This window comes from Cheilinus undulatus, linkage group 9 (assembly GCF_018320785.1).
Source record: "Cheilinus undulatus linkage group 9, ASM1832078v1, whole genome shotgun sequence".
Lineage (NCBI taxonomy): Eukaryota > Metazoa > Chordata > Actinopteri > Labriformes > Labridae > Cheilinus > Cheilinus undulatus.
In genome coordinates this window covers 49,243,950-49,257,444 of record NC_054873.1, presented here as the reverse complement: position 1 = coordinate 49,257,444, position 13,495 = coordinate 49,243,950, and the positions used below count along the sequence as shown (strand labels likewise).

The following is a 13,495-nucleotide window of genomic DNA, read 5'->3' as shown; positions in this document are numbered from 1 at the left end:
AATCCATAAATGCTCCTTATTCCCTGAAAGCTTTTCCATTGAGAACAGGGATCATGGTTGTAGTTTATTAAGGACTGATGTAGTTACAATACTGGGACTTGCTGCAAAGGTTGGGTACGTTTGGGTGGAAGAGCACGACTGTTCTGTTCTATTGTGCAGCCAGAGTTTTTCTTCAATTTTATTTTTTTACTGTATTTTGGTGATTAGATTTGAACGCATGCCTGCTCTATAGATATGACACAAGGTTATATGACTCACTAGCAATGTCTACAAGCTCAAACTGGTGCATTTTGGGATTTGATAATGCATTTTGAAAGCAGATCATGAGATTTGTAATAAACTGTGATTGGTCAGTTGATCCAGCTGAGTGAATTGCAGTGATTAATTTCTGCTTCCTGTTGAAATATATCTGTTTTGGGGGTGATATTCTTTCCTAAGCAGGCCTTTAAAGAGCCACAGCCAGGGAGGCCCATGCGGCCCAGGAGCCACGGTTTGAGCCATGCAGCCATGGAGGATCCTCTCAGTCTTACCCCAGCTGATGCTAATGCTGCATAGAAACAGTGATGCAGCAGAGATGATATTTTAGGACATTGTGTTGTGTCAGGGCACGTCATGCTGCACCCTGTACAGTGTTCCACTGCTCCCTGCTGTTATGTAAGCACCCTCTCACCAGCTCCAGGAAAAAACATGAGCATTACTTTATCACTGCATCTATTTAACACTGGACTACTTTAGCAGAGTGCCCCGTGCAGACTGAGGAAGACCCAAAAATAACTCCCATAATCCTCTAAAAACATCACCACCAGGGGCCCGACTGGCCCACTTGTGGCGTGCCGAAGGACTCGGTACATTAGTGAGGATGCTCTGGCTGACTGCCAGGGTTTAACCAGGACAGCCGTCCCTCTCCTCTACCCATCAGCCTCTCTGCTGCCACAACACTGAACTGATGATGGGACAGAAACCAATATTTACTGATGCTAACTTTCTGCCTTCACATAACAGCTTCAGAGAGAGTTTCCTCAGGCTCTAAGATTTCACAAACACACCTAGCCTGTTCCTCTTAGAGCAGTGGTTCTCAACTGGTGGGTGGGGACCCAAAAGTGGGCCACAGAGCTGTTAAATGTGTGCCTTGGAAAAGAAAATGTGGCAGGAAGTTTACAATGTAGGAAACATAGAACTAGATGTTTAATTTAGCCGTCTTTGTTTGAAATCTTGATTGTTTTTAAAGATTAATGTGTATTGTTCAGTCCCTGCTGCCATTATCTACGGGAAATATTTCACACCCATCTGGGTGACACCCAATTAACGGTGCTTAGGAGGGGCAGAGCCTTTCAAAATAAAGCTCTGAGGATGATCAGATGAACTTTCTTACTACAACATATGCTGTAGCTACGCCACAAATGACTACCAAACAGAGGATTGTTTCCACTGCTCCACAGTCCAGTGTCGCTGTGTTTTACACCACTCTGTCTGAAGCTTGGCGGTGGACTTGGTGATGTGAGGCTTGCATGCAGCTGTTGCCATGGAAACCCATTCATGAAACTTTTGCTGCAGTTTTAGTGTTTACATTAATGCCAGTGGAAGTTCAGAACTCTTCAGTGATGGAATCAGCAGAGACTTGGAGACTTAAGTGCTTCATGCGCCTTTGCAGCCGTTGACCCCTGTGTCTGTGATTTTCCGTGATCTTCCGCTTCATGGCTGAGTTGCTGTTGTTCCTAAATGCTTCCACTTGCTAATAATATCACTGTCATTTGACGGGGGAATATCCAGCAGGGATGACATTTCAGGAGCTGAACCCCTTAAAGTTCCACCATGTTCGATCCACACACAAGTGTCAGCTTCATTATCAGCTTGATAACAGAGAGTCCTACCGTCGTATCCTGACAACGTGCAGTGCAGTGAGATGTTTGTCACCCTGCTGCCCTGTTTCTGTTTTCCTCTCTGGAACAAGGAAATGGGTGGATGACCAGGAATCAGGAGTGTCTCGTAGAACGATTCATTTGGTTTTCTATTATTTTCCTCACTCAATAGAGCTCTTTAGCTTGTTTTACACAGTTGAGGTTGTTGTGTGTTGATATTTTAATTTCTGTGGTTGAAGTGTGCTCTGACCTGTGTCAACATGGAGACCAAAGTATTTGGCTCACAGGTATTAAGAGGTTGACATTACAAAGCATCACACTTCTATTTTTCACATTTAAAATAAAAGGTTGAGGTTTTAAAATTTTTAATGAGGGAAAAGCTGAAATTCACGGGGCGGAGAATTAAGTATCTTATTGATGCAGTGTGGAGAGCTAGCATGGGATGCATTGCGATGTCTCATGCATGCTGTTAGGACATGATGTTAGCTAGGGCTGGGCAATAAACCGAAATCTAGATTAAATTGCAATATGGCCTGCTGCAGTTTGCAAATCACGTGGGTGCAATATTTCTATGACCTGAAATTTGAGTCACAATACCAGTTTTAATTTTTTTTGCAGCAGAGATGTTATGCATGACATATGCAATCATTCAGGTGACCTTTTTTTAGACTAGTCTGCAAAAATCTTATCTGTTTATTTATTTATCTTTTATTTAATAAAAATGACAAAAACCCTTCAGTGCAACAATTCATATCGAATTTGCAATACAAGTTAAAATTATCAGAATTATTAGATTTTTTTAAATTGTTCAGGAATAAGGAATAATTGCATATCAAATCACAGTTGCAATATTGGGGGAAAAAATCACAATTAGATCATTAGTAACAATCTTAATTTAGAGCTTACATTCATACTAGTCTGCCTTTAAAGTTATGCATAGCTGGTGCAACCCAGCAGGTATTGTCCCTGTTATATTTTAATCATATTGTAATGAAATCATGCCAGTGGTTCTCCTTTCATCCTGGTTTTATTTCAGTCAGACCAGCTGCTCTGTGACCTCTCTCAGTGATTACATAACCCTCAGAAATGTCAGGAATAGATGAGCCAATGAATTTTACATTAGTGAAGGTAATGTGGAAAGTAAATGTTGGTAGTACTCAGAAATCAGTTCAGTACACATTCTCTGTATATGAGTAGAGGGATGAGCTTGTAAATGTGTTTATGTGCAGGAGGATGCTGCATGTTGTGGCAGTTGTGTATTAATAAAACACGTACAGTACTGATTAGTGTGGCAACCATAGTGTTGTTTCCGTGAAATTGATTTCCTGATAATTTTTTTCCTTTATTCATGATAACATCATCAAAAAAAAAAAACCATAAAAATAGTGTGAAGAAATCAGCAGCAGCTGTAGACATGAAAACTTTACCCTCCAGTCCCACCTTTCACAATTTTGATTGGAGGAGTGGCATGGACGAGTGCAGTGCAGATCCAAAAGTTGAACTGTTTGTAAGTGGGGGTGCCATGCATGGCCACAAAAATCAGCCGATGTTTTCCTCTCAGGACGCTGGACTCGATAGGTTCTGAATGAATGCACAGCAGTAAAGAAGTACAAAAAGTAGAGCTGGGCAATTAATCGCAAATTAGATTAAATCGCAATTTGGTCTGCTGGAATTTTCAAATCGCAGACAGCGCAATTGTTTTTGCCCTGAAATGTGACAAAACATTGATTTAATGCATTTTTTTGCAGCAGAAATTTCATGCTCTACACATTGATCATATATACAATTGTCTTTTTTTCAAATTAGTTTAGTAAAATCCTACTTTTCTAACCTGGCACGCCAGATGGATTTGTATCAGACATCCATCTGGAAAACCACTCATAGACAGTGATTGGGAAAGGACAGAGCCTTTGAAAAAAAAACTCAGAGGATGATTGAATGGATGTTCTGTCCGTCTGTCACATCTTTACGGGCCAATCAGAGCAACAAAACGTGGCGTAGCTGCTACCAAGCAGCAGCCCTACCAAGGAGTAAACTCCATAGAGAACTGCATAACGCGAACCATGGCGACTGTAGACATGTCAGTACACAATTTCCGTCATTTTTGGAAAGAAAACAACTCACTGCTGTTCTTTGTTCTTCTTTTAAAAAAGAAATGTTGTCAAGTTCTGATAAAACTGGCGCTTTAGCAGCATCCACGCTAAGCTCTTCCGCCATAAATACACCGGCCTTTTTGTTGCTGCTTGCTTTTTTTTTTTCATTTTTTCAATTTTTTTTTCAGCTCTTTCATCCCTTGTTTAATTTATCTAGTATTGCATTAGTTTTTATATAGAACCATTTATTGCTTATGTTTGTTAAATAATACATAAGATGGAAGCCTTAAAGTAATTGCATATTAAATCAATCGTAATATCAGGGGTTAAAAAATTGCAATAAGATTCTTCCCCATTCAGAATTAACATTTTAACAGATTATCTTCTGGTGGTTCTGACTGTAAACAAAGCTTCAGCCTGACATTGTTGTTTTACCCTTCAACTCATTTTAAAAATGTCTCACTATATTTTAAAACTCCATATATTTCCCAGTCCTGGTAGTTTTAGCTGTGAAGCTCTCCTCCACCTACAGATCCAGTTTTTACCGTCAGATAAGTGTTTTGTTTTGCAGCAGAGAGAGCATGTAAAACAACGACAGGTCTGACTGTAGTCTCTTGGCTGTGCAGCAGGAATGTGTCCTCCTGGTTTTATAGACATCGTGTTTGACTCGGGGCGAGGGTGGAGAGCAGAGAGCGGCTCACACCTTCAGAGAGAACGACTCGTGAAAAGTTAGTGTGTTTTCCCAGAGTTGGTCAAGCTGGAGGACGAGGACGAGGACGGTGCGGAGTTTTAAACCGGGCTGAATCAGGGAGGATCGTCACCTCAGGTGTGTTTTTGTCTTGGTTTAATTATTGATGCAGGTGTAAAGGTTGTTTTCTCTCTACATCTGGCTGTTCTGGAACTCTTTATGTGTTTAGGACCAAAGGTTGGGCAAAATGTGGAGTTTATAAGAGACACTGATGTGTTTTCAATCAAGATATTGGGTAAAATATTTTCAGTCATGCATATAGATGATGATTTCTTCATATTTTTGTTATTAGAAATCAGATCCTGTATATAGACACCAAATATCAGGTATTTTTTTGTCTATGATAATTAAAAATTGCAGGTAACTCCTGTACATTGTCCACATTGTCAACATTTGTGAATCCTTCTCTTCATGCCAGCTCCACCAACTTTACAAAAATTTCTTTGTGTCTATTTGGATCCCCGTTTGTCTTCAGCATAAAATGGATTATATTCTTGCCTGATGTTTCACAAGTTGCCGATGTATTTGTGCAATTTAGACATTGCTCTCTCTCTCTCTATCCCTCTCCTTTATGGAAACATCTGACTATGAATCATGAAGTTTCTGTTCTTTTTGATACCACTGATAAGTAAAATAATGAGATCCGATTCTTTTTTTATTCATCATGTTTAAGAGAATAAATCTAATTGACAAGGAAACAGAAATTGCCAAATATTAGTTGTCTAGGACTCCTGTTTTATTGCCATAATAGCTTATGGTTAGTAACATTGTTTAATTGTTAGGAAAGAGGATTAGGGCCACTGAAAATCAAGAATTTGAGACGCAAATGTTTTTTTTTTACACTACTTTTTTGAATAGTCAGAATTCTGACTTTTTTCTCACTAGTAAAAAAAAGAAATGCGTATCAATTTTTTTTTTTCAGTGGCCCTTATCGTCTTCCGTAGATTGTCCTCAAGGATCATATTACAGTGTGTAATTCTGGTATTGTGGCTAAGGCTGGCCAATCCTTGCACATTTAGATTAAACTGCAATATTTTCTACTGCCATTTTCAAATTGCAGAATGTGCGATGTTTTTTAGACTATAAATTTGTTAAAATACCAGTTGAATGTAGTTTTTTTGCAGCAGACGTTATTCTCCATGCACTATGCAAACATTCAAGTGTCAGTATTTAAGAATCGTTTGCCAGTTTGTTTTTTGAATATTTTTCTTATTAAAAAATAATTTCAATTAGATATTTTTCAGCATCATTCAGCCCTAACTGTGACAACCATTTGTTATTTATCTACAGAAAAATATCCAGATATAAATCTTGCATTGCCATGCAGCTAAAACATGATTTCTGGTCCATATCCCCAGCCCTATAGGAGCCTATAGACTTGGACTTTACCCGCTATGATAGTGTGTCCACGGACTGTTTATTAACAGGATGAAAGCTGTGTTGTAAGACCACCACCACAGAACTGCATGAAATGAAATGTTTTGTAAGAATCCCTGCTTGCCTTTCAGTAAAGCTTAGGTTGGCTGTATTACATTATTATTACTGTTTAACCTGCTTTAAAGTTTATAAGACTCAACTGTTACTATAGGGGGTCAAAATAAGAGAGATAAAAACTTGTGTTCAATACCAACAAAAATTAAATTAAATAGAAACCTTTTTGATACCCCATTAACAAATCTTTAAGTTTTTTTTGCAAAAACAAAAGTTGCAAGCAAACTCATGCACATTGTCTTAATTACATAAAACAATTAGCTTTGGGACATAGTTGGGGATGGGATGTTTGGGGGGAAATAATCCTTCCCTGCCACCTTTAATTGCTCCAAACATGCCGGTTTTTAATTTTGATGTTATTGCTAATTAACAGTAATACCCTACATGGAGTCAGTTTATACAGAATGATGCACTGATAGCTTAAACCACAGAGTATCAGATTGTTGTCCATACAGGTGCTCTGGTTCAGTTCACACAACCCCAACCATGGGGAAGACTGCTGACTGGACTATTGTCTAGAGGACAATTACAGACACCCTCCATGAGGAGGGAAGCCACAGAAGGCCACTGCTAAAGGCCAGACTGTTCTTAGAGGCAGGATCAGAGCAGATTCATGGGAAGTTAACTGAAGGGGAAAGGAGCACAACCAGCAGGGATGAGCTCAGCCTTCAGAGGATTGTCAAACAAAGCAGATTCAAGAACTTAGGGGAGCTTCACAAAGACTGGACTGAGACTGGAGTCAGTGGATCAAGAGCCACCACACAGACAGGACCAGGAAATGGACTACAAGTGTGGTTTTCCTAGCCATTCCTGGACCACAGGAAACATGCTCAGGGTCTCACCTGGGCAGTCAGTGATGATTTGGGGTCCATGTCATCTGCTGCTGTTGGTCCTCTGGTCTTTATCAAGTCCAGAGTCCACGCTGTCAGCGTCTGCAAGGAGATATTAGAGCCCGTCATGCTTCCATCTGCTGAGAAACTTTATGGAGATCCTGATTTCCTCTCCACCTGCCCACAGTGAAACCAGAACTACCAGAAACTGGTCTACTGACCATGGTAGTACTTGGTCTATTTCTGACCTGAACCCAGTAGAGGATCTCTGGAAGATGATAGACCCCTTTGTATCTGACGCTGTTTCTTCTATCATGTCTTAAACTAAGGGTAACTGATTTATTGACTTCCTGTTGGATACAGCCCTGCTTTTATAGGCAAATCAAAGATTTCCACATGAACTTAGCCACAGAAAAATGAACTTATTATGGACTGAAGGGGAATAAGGGAACAGTAAAAGGTAACACAAGGGTCAGAAGACCTTTAACTGAGCTGTCTGTGAGTTTTTAAAGGTAAATGAGACGTTAAGGAGCAGTGGTGGACTTATTTAACATCACTGTGGCTGCAGGGAGACGCTGACCTGGATTAACCAAAGTGTGCTGAAAGGGAAAATAAAGCATGAGATTATTTGTGATTAATATGATTAATCCTTACAGCCTTAAAGGAACTTAATGTTTAGCCAACTCTCTCTTGAATGCCATCAACATTTTACATCTTAAACCATCCCTGTCCTGTGGAGCTGATGCAGAGCCGCCTCCTGAGTACTGGAGTTTTCTCTCTCTCATGTAAATCAGCTTACAGAGGAAGCAAATTTTGGTTAAACGCTGTTTGATTTAATCTGTCCGCTGCCTCCCTCCATGCAGCTGACGTGCATAAGCCCAGTGTGTCCTTGTAAGGTGCATCGCCATCACAGCTGTCACATTTACATCAGTCTATAGTAGTTTACATACTGACAGCCCCGTCTCATAAATGCTGGGACGATCAGATGCAAATTGGCCATTAACCCTCTGAAGAGGATAATGACATGTTCTGTTCTTGAACTGTGAGAGCTGCTGTCAGAACCTGTTTGTCTGCTGAAAACACACTGAAACACACACCCTCCCTTTAAGACAAACACCTCGGTGCCCACTGTCTGTTTGAGTCTCCTCTGTTCAGGTCACACCTATGTGACAAATTGCTGACACGTCCAAATTTAACCACAGCCCACCCGGCCATGCTTTGTTCCTGATCTTTGAGCTCTGAGCAGGAATTTATCAAACATCCAGCTTTCTTTAAGTATGATTTTTATACCGTCATCTGTTTTGTGCACCGACTGAGACAGATTTGAGCAGTGATAACTTCTCTTGGAGTGATATTTAGGCATGGGCATGCTGGTTTATTTGAATTATAATCATCCTCACACTTAGTGGTTCAAATACACTGTGAGGCCACTCACCTGGAGCTGAGAGCACCAGCTGATCACACACCTGGGAGTAACGTTACGTCCAACTTAGAGATGTGAGTTATGACTGACTTAAACCTCTACCATGTGCACCAGCTGGACTTAAGCTCTGTTTATGTAACACCTGGGTGTAACTTCTACACCTACGATGGAGCAGGCATAGGTTTAAAAAGATCGGACTTATCCTTTGTTAGAAGAGCAGAAAATGCACAGCAGTGGTCATAACATGGAAGAGTCACATATGATGGCAGCACGGCTTGTTGACAGATTTATCAAAGAACAGGCATGAAGACGAGAGAGACGGACATCTGTGATGGGACTCTAATTCTGGAGTTTTACAAAGACTGTTGGCTGATAGAAAAGCTTTGTTTGTTTCAGACAAGATCGGATTGAGTAACAGAATAATATCCCTTAAATACAAGACCTGAGGTAGAAACAGAGCTGAACCCACCCTGCAGGCGCCGTTTTTCTCAGTGTGCACCAACTCTTTCAGTAGGTTGCGTCATCGTCATCCAAGTAAAGGAAACAGCAGTTGATTCCTCTCCTTTGCTTGTAGCAGGTAGTGATGCACTATAAATCTATTTGCAATTGATGACAAGCTGTGCAATAGCATATCTGCGTAAAAGGCTGCAGTTATTTTAGAAATCAGTAGTACTTGAAAGGTTTGCAAAACTGCCTGCAAAAAGCCTTAAAGTTTACAGTAGTGCCTTAACTTTCAAAACAAGAAAGACTTTTATTTTGTAGGAATTATTACATTTATTTTAAAGCAGTTAAAACTTAAGGTTTCAAATTTTTTAATGTTACTCAATATGCATTTTTTTGAGTTGAGAAATTAAAATGACAAAATTATCATTATTCTCTGCATTTTCCTTAATAGCAAATCAGATAGACTCCTGATGCACAAATTGAAATATTGCCAGTATAACTGCAATCACACATTATAAACAAATTGTGCAGCAACTAGTGGTCAAAACAACACCTGAGGTTTAAACCTGGAATTTTGGGCCTCTGATGTAAAGTCTGTGGTTGTCAGAAATCCAGATTCCTAACTTTGATGCAATTATAGTGAAAAGCACACAATTTAGATGTTTTTTTTTATACCACTTCAGCAAAAATAGAAGACCATGGTACCAAAATGTGGGTAATTTCTTGCTTGTAATATCCCCAAAAAATGCAGGCAAACTCTTGCATGCTCTGAACAGCATAAATAAATTGGAAGGTTTTCAGAAGATGCCCATGCACTTCTGCAGTTTTACACAGTCTGAACCTGTGTCTTTGCCTTCTGCAGCTTTTGAGTAAAATAACTGAAGATTTGAGTATTGTTTAAAGCTTTGTCCTGGAATTAAAGAAGTTCATTATCTGAAAACATGGTATCAAACATCTGGACAGCTTTAGAAATCTCTGATTTTTGCTTCTGATCATTGTAAGATGATGCTCACATGTCAACCCACACAAGAACACATCATTAACCCTTTAATCCTCCAAGTGTTTCCTCATGTTTGCCCTCGGGTCGGTGAGCACGTCAGTATGTATTTTATTCTGTAGTTCTCATTGTGAAGGCTCACTGGCCTGTTTCTGATCCACATACTGTACATTCAGCATCATTGCACTCTCAGCACAGAGAGAAGAAATAAGCCTGGGGTTTTTGTTATTGTTGACTGAAAAGAAGCTCTACAGTTTCCAGTGTTTAAGGTCAAATGTTTGCATCATTCTGCTGTTTGATTTGTCCAACATGTTCTGCTGCAGTGAGCTGACCTCGGTGTCGGCCTCTAATACCAGATGATGGTATGATATGGTCGTTACATAACAAGAGCGCTGCAGATGGCTCCTCATTCATCTTTAGTTAGACACTGAACACCACTAGGGGGCGTAGAAGACCCATTTAGGATTGAGAAGCAGTGCATTTGGATGAATTTACTTAAAGCCTCTGCCTTTGTTATTTAAACTTCTATTGACTCTTATTCCATTACTTTTCAGTCATAGACCAGTATAAGAAACACACCTTTTGACCTTCTATTTGTGATTGTTCTACATCTTTTAACCTTTTTTATATCAATAACTCTCCTGTGTTTGTTTGTGTACCACAGGGTGAAATCTTCAGCCTCGAGCCGGAGGAGGAGCAAGGTGTGACCATTGCTGAAGACAGCAACGACATCTACATCCTCTCAGGGGAGCAGCATCCAGACCAGTTCAGCCCCCCCTCCTCGCTGCTCTGCACAGCAGACAACAGCAGTGGGCGGAGCTCCTGGCAGACTGAGAGCTTACCCGTGTCTCTGGCCGGCCACGAGTCGTGGGCACAGGTCGCTGCCATGGACCCTGAAGACGTCAAGAGCCTGGACAGCAACGAGGGCGTGGCCCTGGCCGAGGAGCGCAGCGAGAACAACTCCTCCAACTCGGACATTGTCCACGTGGAGCGCGAGGAGGCGGAGCTTCTGGAGGACGGAGGAGAAGTGGGAGCGATCGAAGAGAGCATGATGAGCGTTTTAGGAACGGAGAGCGAGCTGGCCGAGCTCAGGGAAGAATTCAGGGACCAGACCCCGCCCGATCCAGAGCCAGCCGAGCCGGACTCTGCCACCCCGGCCTCACTGCTTTCATTAGAGGAGCCGGTCGTCATAGAAACGCCTACAGTCCTGTCAGTAGAGCCCTCCCTCACCTCCTCAGAGCCAGAGCTGCCTCCCCCGGCTGCTGAACCCACAGCCCCCACTTCATCTGAGCCTGAACCCGCAGCACCGTTACCTGTTCCTGCAGTAGAACCAGAGCCTGAGCCAGAACCAGCTGCTGACACCAAGGACACCCCCGCTGCACCAGCAGAGCCTGAAGCCACCTCAGAACCAGCTCCTGAACCCGAGCCGGAGCCCGTCACAGTGCCTCCCCCGACAGAACCAGAGACTGCAGCAGAGCCTGAACCCAAGGCCGCCGCAGCGTCTCCTCAGACAGAACCAGAGACTACAGCAGAGCCGGTGGCGCCACTGGCCGAAACTCCTGTCCCAGAGGCCCCCGCTGAGGCTCCTGCCGAGGAGCCCCCACTGCAGTCAGAGTCCGGCACGGAGCTGCAGATGCTGCTGTACGGAGGAGCTGCTCTGGTGACGCTCTTCGCCGTGCTGGCGTACGGAGTCGTGAGCTACAGGAGGAAGTAAACCATCGCACTCAGGAGAGGAAACGCAGAATCAAAAGTGTTCAGATAGAAATAAAAGTACTAGTGCACACATGGTGGGACTCTCATTACAAAGTCTGTCTGATTTCATACAGAGATGAACTTCTGTTTGAGGTTGAAAATCTGTGAAAACACCCCACAGAGAACCTGAATGTCACGTCATCCACATCATCACTGCAGGGAGCTGGGGTGCAAACCAGGGACAAGGGGAAACATGCACTCCACAGGTCTTTGTCTTTATTCTTTGGGTGGCAGTGGCATCGCCAGGAGTAGACGTCATCATATGTTGAGGCTGGGCAATGAAGTTTCCTAGAATACTTTGCAAAAATATCCCACTTTCCTTGTTTATGTATTTTCTTAATCAAAATGAAAACAAATCTTTCCCTTCATACAGCAGCTCATACCCAGTTTGCATTATGAGTCAAAATAATCTGATATTTTCCAGAATTGTTTGGCCTGTGTAGGGGTAAGGGGTGTATGGGATTGAGTTTAAGTGTGATTGCTCCTTGGATTTAAGAACTAGCTGCCATTCTACAAAACAAGTCTAGAAGAACTCGGTACTGGTATCATACTTGGGGCTAGTTTATTGCAAAATCACTTTTATTTCCAGTGTTTGAAAAATCAGTGATTCACTGATTCATTGGTTTAATATCAGCTCTGTCCCACAAACATCGGCCACCAGCACCGGCGTCTAGTGCAGTGGTTCTCAACCTTTTCAGCCCGCGACCCCGAAAATAACGGTGCCAGAGACTGGGGACCCCCACTGTACCTGAAGGTGTTTGAACAGCCAGAATATTCAAGAATAGTCATGCAGACAAGGCCGCCCATAAGGAGGGATAAAGGGGGAGGTTTCTGGGACCCAGCCAAACTGGAGGACCATGGAGGTCAGCAAAACCATGGTCCACTGTTAAAGGGGACAAATTTTACCCTTTTAAGACAAGTTTATAGTAGTCTCAGAGGTACCCAAAACATGCTTGTGAAGTTTATTGCTGAAAAAAAAAAACACTCCAGTATTGGATTTTTGCATGTCTAAAAAGGGTTAACATTTGGTAAAATTGGTGTAAAGTGGCAACAGTGTTATCGAAAAAATATTCTTAGTTTTTTTCTGGTGACCCCTTCTTAGTGTCTCACGACCCCAAGGTTGAGAACCACTGGTCTAGTGTACCGAACTGCTGAATCAAAGAAGAGATCATTTATGAGGCTGAATAAGTCGCTTGCTGGAGTCTGATCTGGTTTCATGGTTAAATATGGGAGAAAAGTGTAGGAATAATGGAAGTGTTAAGCCCAGTTAGGACAAAAGATTCCAAGTGCTTGTGATGGTGTGACTTTGCAACGTTCTAAATGCCTGTCAGTACACACTGCTCTGTAAAAATTGGGCAGCATTGCACATTAACTGTTTATCTTTCTGCTTCTTTGATAATGATGATGCATACTGATGATGCATAACATCAGGCTGCATGATTCCTGCTCATCACTACTTCCTTTCTCATCAACATTGTAGGGTGGTGGCGAAATTTGCCCGCACACATCAACACAAAAATGCTTTGCTTGTTAAGTCACATTATAATGAAGATATCTACTGAGAAAAATTAATTTTCCACAGACAAATGTAGCTCCTGCAGCCTTGGATTTGTCATGCATTAGCTCACATAGCGCTGCACGTCCTGCTGCCAGCTGATGGAGGAGACAGGAGTGTTTCTACAGGCTTAATTTCCACTTGAAAAAAAAGACGAATCGAATCATTTCCAAAATTCACATCATAAAAAAATGAATATTCTGTTTTAAACATTTATTTTTGGCATTTATAGCCTATCAAAGTGAGACTTTTATTTCCCTTTTCACATTTTGATTGCAGTGTCCTGCAGGAAACATCATTACG

At 41.8% G+C, this 13,495-nt stretch overlaps 1 protein-coding gene across 1 annotated transcript in view; it reads left to right on the top strand.

The window, feature by feature from the left end:
• bcl2l13 (BCL2 like 13) overlaps positions 1 to 11,668 on the top strand; it is a 38,439-nt gene extending 26,771 nt beyond the window's left edge. The window contains exon 7 of the mRNA XM_041796779.1: positions 10,550 to 11,668. Coding sequence (XP_041652713.1) covers positions 10,550 to 11,599 — 1,050 coding nt within the window. The 3' untranslated portion in view covers positions 11,600 to 11,668. The remainder of the gene's footprint in view (positions 1 to 10,549) is intronic.
• Positions 11,669 to 13,495: the final 1,827 nt, after the last annotated feature.